At 60.6% G+C, this 12,016-nt stretch overlaps 1 protein-coding gene across 2 annotated transcripts in view; it reads left to right on the top strand.

Moving 5' to 3' along the window:
• Positions 1-234, top strand: part of NUP214 (nucleoporin 214) — a 78,999-nt gene extending 78,765 nt beyond the window's left edge. Inside the window, exon 36 of one of the 2 annotated variants that reach the window (XM_037158519.2) lies at positions 9-234. In XM_037158519.2, coding sequence (XP_037014414.2) covers positions 9-42 — 34 coding nt within the window. In that variant the 3' untranslated portion in view covers positions 43-234. The remainder of the gene's footprint in view (positions 1-8) is intronic. The other variant, XM_037158523.2, reaches the window with a different exon arrangement.
• The last annotated feature ends 11,782 nt before the right edge of the window (positions 235-12,016 follow it).

The following is a 12,016-nucleotide window of genomic DNA, read 5'->3' as shown; positions in this document are numbered from 1 at the left end:
CCTTGCAGGTCTGTCCAGGGCTTTGGTGGCTGGAGGAGCTGAGCAGGTGTGGCGCTTCTCCCAGTGCCTGCGTGCCGCCGCCTGCTCAGCTCCTCTGCGCGGGCAGCGCCAAAGTGGCCCTTCCACGTGCACACTCTCGCCAACGCCTCAGGGAGAAGCGGGGGACCGGGGCCCACGGATGCTTCTCGGTTGTTTTCCCCCACCCCTGCCATTAAACTGTTTGGTTTGTTTGCACACAGATGTGAGTGGGTTTTTCAGGTCATGCGAGGAGCTGTGTGGCCACCCCTCGGCCTGCAGCAGGGTGGTCCCCAGCCTCTCTCTCGTCTCGGGCCCAGGGGCTCTCCTCACAGTTGGTGTCAGGACCACCAGGTGCCCGCTTCCAGTTGGGTGGCGGGGTGGAGAGCTGCCGGCACGGCCGCAAGGCAGGCCTGGAGCGCACTGGGAACGTGTCCTCCAAAGGGCCTGGCTCATCTTCTCTGGCCCCAGGTGCCGCGTGCGCTGAGCTAATGCCCTCCACTCTGGAGAGGGGGTGGGCAGTGCATGGAGAGACAGCCTTTCTCCCCAGTAAGTGACAGTGGCACTGGCACTCATGCCCGGCCCTTCGTTAGCCACAGTGCCGACACCCTGGTCAACCTATGGGTGGAGGAGACGTGGCTACTTCCTGCCAGTGCCTGGTGCACAGGATTTCGGGTCGGGGCACATTTTATTTCTTAGGCCAATGACATGACAGTTACTGACAAGCAGGGGTGGTCCCATGCACAGTGGGTGGCTTAGGAATTTGGCCCAGAACATGCCAGTTGCTTTAGCTCAGGTCATTAGCCAGGAGCACTGGAAGGGACAGCTGGCTGGAGTTGGACACTTTGGGAAGGTGTGTCCTGACATGTTTTAGTGGCAGTTTTTCCATGAGGGTAGGTCTCCCTGAGACCCTCCCCCCGCTCCGTGCCGCAGCCTGGCATGCTGGTCCCGCTGGGCCGGTGCCCGTCACCCAGCCCCTGTCCTGTGGCTTCCGATCACGTGGACTCGAATTGGGCATCGAGGTCCACACTTTCCCCACTAGTCAGAGGAGGGGTGTTGGGGGCAGACCGCTGGGCTGTGGACAGCGGACACCTGCTCCAGAATGAGACCCGACCGAGGGCAGCCCGGGCGACTGACCTCTTCTGTGGGATTTGTGAGAGTGAGGTCTGTGTGTACTGCCCTCACAGCCTCTTCAGACAGCTTTGGTCCTGGTGGGACAGAGAGCCTGTGCACCGCCCCCCCCTCCGCCCCCGTTCTCACGTGAGCCCGGCCGCAGGGCAGGGTGGCCCTGAGACACACACAAGGCCAAGCATGGGGCCGCCCCTTCCCAGGAGAGCTCTGTGGCCCTTGCACAGGGCCATCTCCGGATGCAGGGCCTGGATTTTGATGGGAATGCTCATGATGGGGGCCCGCGCTGTCAGGGGTCATGTGACCAGCGACTTCTGCCTCGGCGTGTCATCCTGTCAGCCATCACGCCGAGCAGGCCAGTCTCCCGCTTGTCTGTTTTCCCGGAGTCTCTTTATAAATAGAAGCTGGTGCGGCCTAAACCCTTGACCTCAACTTCTCTGCCTTAATCCTCCGTGGAGGTGGTATGTGGCATCTCTCCCCGAGGCCGTATCAGCTGTGCTCGGCCAGATAACGCCCCCAGGCCCTGCCGGCAGCTGCTCCTGGAAATGCAGTGCGGGCACTGGAGCCCCACTCGGCTCCCTTTTTGGGGCCGATCGCACTGGTGGGAGGCAGGAGTCATCTCAGAGCACAGCCTGCACGCAGCCCCTGAAACCCAAGCTCCCAGGAGGTGGGGCCCAGAATGCACCGAGGCTCCGACCCACCCAGGGGGCGGCCGTGGGCCGGGAGCCTTTCCTGGGAAGCAGGCAGAGGGGCCCCACTGGGTGCGCGGGACGAGCCCCAGTGAGGAAGAGGTGCCCCCAGCCCACCAGCTCTCGTAGAGTGGGCTGCGGTGGTAGGTGGGCAGTCGCAGCTGGCCTCACATACGCCTGCCTGTGAAGCTCTGGAGAGGCAGGAAGGGAAGGGGCAGCTGAATGAGCTGGGCCGTGTTTGTTGAGCTCTTCCAGATGCACACGTCCAGTGTCCCTAGTGGTTCCGACGGCAGCACAGTGGTAGAGGCCATGAACTGGGCTTCTCGGGGACAGGAAGAGTCCATTGGCGCAGTGGGCGTGTTCATGTCCTCTTGCTGACGTGCCTGAGCAGTGGTCCCCTCGGTCCTGTCCCATCCCTGGAGGGCCTGGTCCGTCCAGACCCAGACGCTCGCTCACCCTGAGCCTGGAACCTGGCGCCGGGCTTCCTCGTGCCAGGAGGGCGTCCCCCTCGGCGGCAGATGGAGGCAGGAACCTGTCTTTCAGGGTGGTCATGAGGACTAGCGGGGCCAGCATGTAGAGCCCCAGGCTCCAAGGAGGCTCTCACTGATTGGGGACGGTTCCTGCCATCCAGGGCCCTGCTCTGCACCCAGGAAAACAGTCCAGCCGGTTGCAGGGCACCTTACGCAGCACCGAAGTGTGGTGGGTGAGGGCCGGCCCTCCCTGCCGCACACACGGGACGCACACACGGGACGGCTCAGTTTGAGGCTCCAACTCGGCAGAGCTGCGTCCAGCCTTTGACAAGCTCTGCAGGTGGTCCCCAGACCACATTGTGAGGAGGCCTTCAATTGCGTCATTAGGAGTATTGTCCCCCAGCATCTGAAAGAATGTCTGCCTCCCATGAACATACTTATTTTGTCAGTAACCCAGGGTAAGGGGTCTCCCTGAAATTGTTAATGGCGGCGAATTTAATTTCAGCTGCTCTTAGGGCATCTGCTCAAAAAGTATAGGAAGGTACAGGTGGGCTGTCACCTCCCCTTTCAGACAGCTTCAAACGCCACCTCGGGGCAGGCTCCCCGCCCTCCAGTCAGCCCTTTGTGCTTGGTGACGTCTGCAGGGGCAGGAGCCGTGTCCCCACATCCTGCCGAACTTGGCTTCCGTCTCGTCCTCTTCTCTCCGGTTCTGCCACTCCTGGTCTCCCGTCCACGGCTTCTCCCAGAGCAGCTCGGTGCTGCTGAGCGCCCGCCAGGCAGGAAGCAGGGCGGGCGTCTCTCCCTTCCCCCGCCCTCGTGCCTCCATATGTTGTCCCTTCGTCACTCACATGCGGACAAAAGCAGGTGGACTGAGATGGTGATGGCCCCACTCCTGCTGTGTCCTCAGTGTTTCCCATGGGAGGTTTATTCTCAGCCAAAACCAAAGGCTCCCCGGTTACCTGGACTGGGGCAAGGACAGGCGGAATGAAACCTGATAGCTCTGTACTGAAGACTCCTCTGAGTCTTTAACATTCGTGTCTGCTTTATAAATCAATAAAGTAAGATGCCCTGCAATCTACCCGTCTTCTTGACCTTGGAACCCTTCCACTGGCACCAGGTTCCTTGGAACTCACCCCGGGAATGGCCTCATCGCTGGCATTGCCATCCAGAAGCACCCTCACCTTCCACAGGTTGTCTGCAACCTTCCTCCTGCACCGCAGGCGTGACCTGCGTGGGCCCACTTACACCGGGCTAGGCGGCCTGTGCACTGCAGGCTGTGCAAGGGCCTCAGCTGGGGGTCTGCGTTTCTGGAGGACTGACGTCAGCTGTGGCGGGTGGTCAGTACCCCACCCCCAGCATCATCCAGGGGTCTCCCTCATCCCCATTGTGTACTAGTAGTGGTCATTCTTTGGTGGTATTTTGTGTCAGGTACTGTCTGTCCTAAGTGCTCCTCAGACATCTTCACGGGCCCCATATAGCCAGACACCCCAACCCCCATCCTTGGATGAGAGCGTGAAGCCGAGAGAAGCGGCATTTGCCAAGTCTCAGGCCGGGTGGTGGTGGAGCAGGAGGCCCCTGGCCACGCCTCCTGCCCCATCCTGTGCCGTCCGGCTGCCGAGCCCCTGCCCGTGCAGTGGTCCCATCCGCCCTGTGACAGTGGGCTGACCTTAGACACAGGCCACAGCATGCGCTCACCTGTCGTGTAGTCATTTGTTCCCGTTCTGGCTCCAGCCTTGTCCTCGGTCACCATCTGTCTAAGCCATCATCTATCTCCCTGCCCCGGGGAGGCGGGCAGAGGCTGGGTTTAGCCCATGCTGGACGCACCGCGCACGGGCGGGCCTGCTGGCCACTTTCTGCTGAAGGTGGTCGGTCCGGAGGAAGTGGCTGGCTCCGAGCCCTTTGGCTGGCTGACCCCCTCCTTCCCCTGCTGTCTCTTCCGGGGTCCGGCCCTGGGGTTTTTCGGAGGCCCACAGGACGTCCAGCCACAGCCCCACTGGGCAGCTGTTCCATTGTTCAGCCCGTCTGCTTATAAATAGAACCCCGTCCGTTCCGCAGCCTCCGCCGGAGATTCTCCACATTGTTTTCAGCCCTCGTCCGCCAGCTGCCAAGAGTCTCTGTGCCAGGGCAGGGTGCGGGGGGCAGGCAGGAGCCCAGGGTGGCGCATGGCAGCGACGGGAGCTCACCTCCACCCTGCCCTCACGGGTCCTCAGTGCCGTTCCGGCCCCATCTTTCGACCCTCCTCCTGGGAATCCTTGCCGTGGCCTGGGGTCCTGTGTCAGTCCCTCCTGCCTCCCTCTGTACTCGCCTCTCCCTCCAGGGCCCGTTCCCCCCCACATACCGCCTTCCAGCCCCGGCCCAGCTCGCCTTCCATGACCTGCCTGTCGCACGGGACTCAGAATCATGCCATTCGCGCCAGCACCTTCTGAGCCCCCGGTGCAGCCCAGGTCCAGCAGCCCCACCCTCTTGGCCTGTCCTCCCACGCTGCCAGTCGGAGGCCCACATCACAGTTGTAATTACTCGTGTCATTGGTTGAGTCGTCTGTCGAGTGCCCCTCCCCCCACCAGCCCCATTGGGGACAGAGACCATGCTGGCCTTGTCTGTCCTCAGCTCCTGCTGGCGCCAGGACAGCAAGGGGCAGGAACTGTGGGATGAATGCCACCCTTGAAAGACTTCCCAGAGAGAAACGAGGACTTCCTCAAAAGCCAGATCCCAGCAGATGACAGGGGTTGGGGGCAAGGCTCTTCCCGAAGGTTCAAGGGCATGGAGCCAGCCAGTCACACCAGGGCCCCACAGCCACGCCTGAGTCAGAGCCAGGCTCGGGTTGGCTCTGCCCAGGCAACCTCTTGGCAGTGGCCCCCAGGTCCTCCTCGTCCTGGGAAGGTGCCAGCTGCGGCCAGGTCAGCTGCCCGAGCTACGTGGTGGGAGGCACAGACTTAGGTACAGGGCTGTGCTCTTGATGCTTCCCAGCTGGGACCATCTGTAGCATCTGGCCCAGGCTGACACGGGGCCAGTGCCACAGCTCACACGGCAGGTGTGCACAGGGTCCAGGGCTGCATCAGACACCGTCACCGTCACCTGTCTCACAGGCAGCTCACCAGGCTTCACAGAGAGAAGAAGCCAGCAGCTACAGCAGCCCGGCCCAAGCAGATGAGCCCCAGGGCCCCCTGCACAAGCTCACACCCACAGGACCCTCGTCTCAGGACAGGACCCCTGGGGGAGGGCCAGGGCCTCAGGCTGAAAGATCCCTTCCCTCGTTTCCCCCTCTGCCTCTGGCCCAGGAGGGTGCTGGGCCGGCCCCAGGGAAAGGGTCACTTGCCTCCCGTCCTGTCTGCTGGTGTCTTCCTGCAGGTGAGAACAGCCACACACGTGGCTCACACCCCTTGCTGGTCTTCACATCCCCCAGCTGCCCAGCTGGCCAAGGGGTAGGGGCAGGAGGAGCAGGAAGAGCTGGTGTACCGGATTTGAGTCACTGGCTCCAGCTGACAGAAGGGCCTGCAAGAGCTGCCGGGACAGCTTTGTGATCACCAGCCACTGTTGTTGGAAGCATTTAGAATTCTCAAGTCTTGGGGTATTTGCGTTGGAGTCCGGTTCACTCGCCGTGTTTCAGGGAACAGGGATTCGCCACGGTGCAGAGAAATGAAACATGCAGTCACATGACAGGGTTCTTTGTGGCGATTGCCAGTGTGCCAGATCCCTGCCGCAGACCCTCCTCCGTTTACTGGGTGGAAACTGTTGCTCTGAGCCAAGTCCAGGCCTGGACCCTCTTCCCACTCAGGCTTCAGGCCCCTGGCCCGGCTGACCTCAGATTCTTGTCTCTCGGGCCTTCTTTCTCCATGTCCAGCCGTCTCTGGACACACACCACTCGGAGATGTTCGGGCCGGGTGGTGCCCAGACTCTGCCTCGGGGCTGCCAGCATCACAGACCGAGCGGCCGTGTCACCTCCCCAAGGCGCTGATCACTGTGACATGTCGTACTTCCTGTACGTGGCTCCCCTGCAGGCCCACTCACGGGCGGTGGGTCTGGCTGTGGCAGCCACCCACTCCTCACCCGAGCCGTTGCTTCCCAAATGTGTTGCGTTGCCGGCTGCACATCGTGTGTTCAGGGGGCAGGCGGTCCCTTTGGTGCCCCAGGCACACGGCAGAGCCGGCCCCAGCAGGCATCCGAGAAGCCCCGCGTGTTGGGGCTGAACGTTATCCCATTTGATTTTCCCCCTGAATACAGAGAATGGAGACCCAAAGTGGGGAGGAAAGTGAGTCGGCCCAGCAAGTTGTTCACTGGTGAGAGCCAGGGGCGTGCGTGGGCCTCAGTCCCATCCCAGCTGCCGGAGTTCAGGCAGGTCCCTGACCTCTGAGCCCCGTTTCCCATCCATAAAAAGGGGGGATAGTGATACAGCCATCTCGATTTACCAGACATCGGACAAAATGCCATAGGTGAAGCTGGCGTATGGAAAGGCTGCCGTCATTTACTAGAACGAGAGCAGGATGCCGAGCTCCCTGCCCGGACCCGTCTCTGCCCTGCTGCGCACGCAGCCCAGGCCGGCACTCCTTCCCCCACGGCTGTGCCCGGGCAGCCGCGGCGAGCGCGCTGCCAGCCTGAGGCCAGTGCTCTGGGGAGCTGTTCACGCTCCAGAGCGGACGAGGCGGCCGCCCAGGGGCGGAGTCTGTCTTGGGGCTCCAACTTAGAGATGCGCGTGACGGGCCAGCTCATGCGGTCACGGTCATGTCGCTGGCCGAGAAACGCATCCACGGTCACCCTTGGCGTGGGTATTTTATCTTCGAGTGTGCAGCCGTTCCCTAAGAACTAACGATTGATCGGGGTGAGAAATAGGAAGTCAGTAAGACTACAGAGGGCTCAGCACGCAACCAGCGCGGACCTGATCAATACTTACGGAACAGGCCACCCACCCAGCAGGGCACTGAAGAATATGTGTGTTTTTCAAGTGGACGCAGATACAAGATAGACCGTATTCTGAGTCATAAAACAAGTCTGGATACAGTTGAGAAGAAAAAAAAGTCAATCTAAAGTATGCTTTCGGACCACAATGGAAAATGAAGGTAACCAATCACAACTTGTGCTAAAACAGTACTTAGAGGAAACTTTATAGCACTAAAATGCCTATATTTTAAAAAGAAAGATAAGAAACTAGAAAAAGGAAAATAATGAAACATAAGGCAGAAAAAAGGAAATAGTAAAGATCAGAGTAGAAATGAGTAAAACAGAAAACAGGAAAAGAGAAAAATTGAAACCAAAAACGGATCCTTTGAGAAATCAGTTACATTGATAAACCTCTAGACTGATGGGGGGATGGGAAACATTACTAATGTCAGGAATGAGAAAGGACATCACTACAGATTCTTCAGATATTAAAAGGACACTCAGTCCTGGCTGGTGTGGCTCAGTGGATTGAGCTCCAGCCTGCAAACCAAAGAGTCATGGGTTTGATTCCCAGTCAGGGCACATGCCTGGGTTGTAGGCCAGGTCCCCAACTGGGGCACATGAGAGGCAACCACACATTGATGTTTTTCTCTCTCTCCCCCCTCCAAAAATAAGTAAATAATCTTTTTAAAAAATTAATGCCTAAGTGGAGGCGTATATACTCATGAATCAGAAAAGCTTAATGTTGCCAGTTCTCTCCAAATTGGTCTCCAGATTCAGTGCCACCCCAGGAGGGTTTATTTTGTTTTTATAACGAGGCACTTGAGGTCAGAGTGAGAGAACCCACAACCTACCCTGGAGGAAGAGTTCACTTTCTCTCACCTTGTCTGTCTCACCTCATCCGCACCCCCGAGCAGGGAGGGACTGGCCAGAGTCCCGGGCCCCTCAGCACACCAGTGCGGCTACCGGGTGGGGGCCCAGCGGTAGCGGGTGACACTGCATTATTGGCCCTCCGTGTCTCAGCCGAAATTGGGCAGGAAGGAAAGCACCCAGCGTCCGCTTGCAGGGTCAGGAGCAGCGGACTGACTGTGTGCAGGGCCCCGTGCCCTTTCCTACATGGAGGGCGCCAGGGCCCACCTTGCCTGTGACGAGGCCGAGGCTCGGGGCTTGCTCACCAGTATCAGTGGCTCAAATTTCCTGAGCACCTACTGTGTGCCATGTACTGTTCCAAATGCCACATGTCAGTGGCCTCCACACACCCACCACATCCTGTGAGGCAGGTAGCCATTTTTGTCCCCATTTCTTGTGTGAGGACACCAAGGCCTGAGAGCCAAGTTTCCCTGCTAGAGTCACACAGCCAGGGAGGGACAGGGAGGCGTGCAGACCCTCTACTGTGTCACCCAGGCCAGGCTGGAGACCCGCCTCTGGACGGTCCGTGCTCTCCTTCACGGGACCTTCCCGGTCATTGACATGCGGTGGACGGGTGCCACCACAGCTGCAGGTCACCTGGGCGGAGGGGCACATGTTGTCTCCCACCGGGGCCTGCACAGAGCCCGGCACCCCTGCCTTCCTCGTCCCTGAACCGTTTGAAGTCCTCACCCAGGCCCAGCTCTTCCAGTGGGTACAGCTTCCCCTCCCCCCGCCACGAGGCCAAGACGCTCTGGTTCCTTCTCCCAGTCTGTGCAGAAAAAGGCCCCCTCCCCAGGGAAGCCTTCCAGACTCCTGCAGACGTCATCGTCACAGCCTGGGTTCCCCGTAATATTTCACTTGTCCTCTCGGGGCCGAGGGCCCTGGGCTGCCGCCTCTCCCTCCAACAACCCGCAGAGAGCCTGGTGCACAGGAGGTGGTCAAAAGCACATCTGTCAAAAAGGGCGCCCGCTGCCACCTGGGTGAGCCCGAGGCAGTGCCGGGAGGCAGCAGCAGAAGTGGCACATCTGTGACCCCATTCGCAGGAATAGGGGCCTCCTGAGGGCAGGCAGCAGGTCAGCACTGTGGAGCATCCTCTGCCCCCCAGGACTGCGGCGTTGGCTGCAGAACTCGGTGGGTTCACTGAGAACCGTAGAATCACGCGTCCTAAGTAGGTGTACTCTGTGGTCTGTGAACCATCGCAGCAAAGCTGAGGAAAATAAGCACACCTGGCTGGCTGGCGCCCTGTGCGTTTCGTCGGTGCTGAAATCCCAGGCGGCCCAGTGCTGCCGGCCGCCCGGGCATGCAGACTCCGAGCCCCGCCAAGAGGGGCATCCTGGTCTGCAAGGGTGGCCCTCGCCCTCCCTCCCAGGTGCTCCGAGGGCTCTGAGAGGAGGTGGGGCGGGGTGTGCGTGACCGCTGGCAGGTGCGGAAACCAGCCTTCGAGGTCGGGTGGCCAGCCCGGCCTCACTCAGCAAGTTGAGTGGTCGCCAAGAATAGCACAGGGCTAATAGCGGCACCTCGCTCACTGTAAACACCAGCGCCATCCTCCTCCTGTCTGATTTAAAGGGACCGTAAAACACCAATCCGGGCAGCGGTGCTTACACCTAAGCTGCCGGTAGAGAAACTAAGTATGTCTGCCTTTCCTTCTGCTGGGGGGTGTTGGGGGGGTGCGGTGCAGTGCTGGCCCTGCCTGGTCCGAGCAGCTGGCCGCTGCCAGGACCCGTGTTGGCTGTGTGGTTGCCTCTCCGGACACAGGCTCCAGGACAGAGCTTGTCTGCTCAGACATGTTTGCTGGCGTTTAACAGTTCCCGCCGGCCTGGGCCAGCAGGGCTTCCGGCTGCTCGGCTCCCCACTAGGGGCCTTTCTGCCTGCTGTTAGCAGGGAGGAGCAGGGTATGGAAGGGCCCGGTGGTGTCACCAAAAAGGCGATGACAGAGCAGGGTCCCACGATGGCTGTTTGAAAGCAGCCCGGCTCAGCAACGCCCCAGCTGAGTGACCTGAGGCAGGTCCTGGCCCCGCTGGGGTCTGTTGCCTCGCCCGTCAGCAGGGATGCCCACCCCTTGGTGTTACCGTGGGGACAGGACAGCGGGCAATCGCTGTCTGGGTGTGCATCTCTGCGGGACTTGGCTGTGCCCTCGCAGTCTGGGTGGGTCACTTTGGAATAGTGTGGGTGCACAGTGGCCTCTTGCTGCCTGCAACGTTTGCCTTAATCGAATGCCCTGCCAGGCGGGAGAGGTGGCGACCAGGAGCCAAATCAAGCCGGAGTGACAGAAAGAGCCCCCTGGCTGTCCGAACCGTCCAGGGGCCTGCGAGGGCCGCCAGCACCGCCTCCCAGGGAGCTTGCTCCTCCTGGGACCAAAAGGGGTTTCCTTTCAGCCTCAAATGCTACCCGCTGTGAGCCCGGGTCCAGAGCAGAGGCTGGGCTCTCCCCAGAGTGACGTCGGGGTGGACGGCAAGCTGTGGCTGGGGCCTCGGCGCACCTGCTTCCCCCAGACGTCTTGGGGCAGGTGGGCCAGCCCTGCCCGGGCAGCAGGCTCCCAGGTCCAGCTCCCGCGACAGCTGGCTGGAGCCTGGTGCCTCTTTCATTCCAGCCTGGGACTTCTAAATTTAACCTGCTATCAGCTTGAAAGGCTGGAGGACTAAATGCCACTCGGAATCCACTTTACTATGACACCCCTCCCTGCACAGGCCCTTCTCGAAAATCACCCCCTGTGCAGGCTGCGGTCCTTGCGTCCTTGCTCAGCCTCATGGTCGCATGAAGGGTCGCATGCCCCAGCCACTGGGGCTTCTCCTGCTCAGCTTCCAGCTCTGCTTCCTCCGGCCGACAGCCAGGCCTGCCCCGCTCCCCGCCCCAGCTCACTGCGCACGGGCGTGCAGACGCATAGCCCTCTGTCTCCCGCCGGCGGAGCTCAGGAGCCCACGCTGAGACCGAAAGCCGAGCTGCCACAGTGAACTGCACCCCCAGTAGACATCTGGGTGGAAGGTGGCCCGCGGAGCCTGTTACGCAATTTCCTGCTGTGGTGCCTCTCGGGGCTCCTGCAGTGCGGGCAGCCCAGAGAGGGGGGCCAACCCCTGTGCCCAGAGAGAACAGGGCCACCTGTGCTCTGTCGCAATGCCCAGAGGCCACCGCCCACCCTGGCAGATGAACCCGTGGTCTGCCACTGACCGGGCAGCCCCTCCTCACAAAGAGCCCAGCTCACTGAGGGCAACGAGAAGTGACTGCACACCAGCTCCAAACTCCCAGGCTGCAGGCTGGGGTGGGGGGAGAAAGGCATTTCCTGCCTGGGAGCCCAGGATGGAGTGAGCGAAGGCATAGAGCCTGTTGAGTGACAGTCTCCAAAACTGAGCACTGCATGTATGCTCCCCAGGACTCTGGCTCTAGGGCCGGGGTTTGAATCCTGCACCTGCCTCTTTTCTTTTTTTTTTTAAATTTTTTATTTCTTTAGAGGGGAAGGGAAGGAGAGAGGGAGAGAAACATCAATGTTTGGTTGCCTTTTGTGTGTCCCCTGCTGGGAACTGGCCTGCAGGGGACTGGCCTGTAACCCAGACATGTGCCCTGACTGGGAATCGAACCGCGATCGTGTGGTTCGCAGGCCCGCACTCAATCCACTGAGCTATACCAGCCAGGGCCTGCACCTGCCTCTTTTCAGGTGCACAGCCCTGGGCAGCCTCTCCCCTCTGCCCCACTCAGTGTCCTCACCTGTGAAATGGGGACCCTGATAGCCCCCAGGTGAGGCAGTACCTGGAAGCTGAGAATGGCGGACCTGCTGAGAAGGTGTCGCCCACGGGCCTTCCCCTCCCAGGGTCTCCCGGGCCTGGGCCCCCCCAGGTTCCCAAAGCCATCCACTCCCCCATCCAGACACACAGAGCCGCCACCCCAAAACGAACTGCCACTCCAGAAACATCCAGACCCTAGCCGGCCCTTCTTTAA

This window comes from Artibeus jamaicensis, unplaced genomic scaffold (assembly GCF_021234435.1).
Source record: "Artibeus jamaicensis isolate MK-2021 breed Jamaican fruit bat unplaced genomic scaffold, CSHL_Jam_final contig_471, whole genome shotgun sequence".
In the NCBI taxonomy this organism is placed as follows: domain Eukaryota; kingdom Metazoa; phylum Chordata; class Mammalia; order Chiroptera; family Phyllostomidae; genus Artibeus; species Artibeus jamaicensis.
Note: the sequence above shows the minus strand (reverse complement) of the source record. Positions and strands in the feature narration are given on the sequence as shown.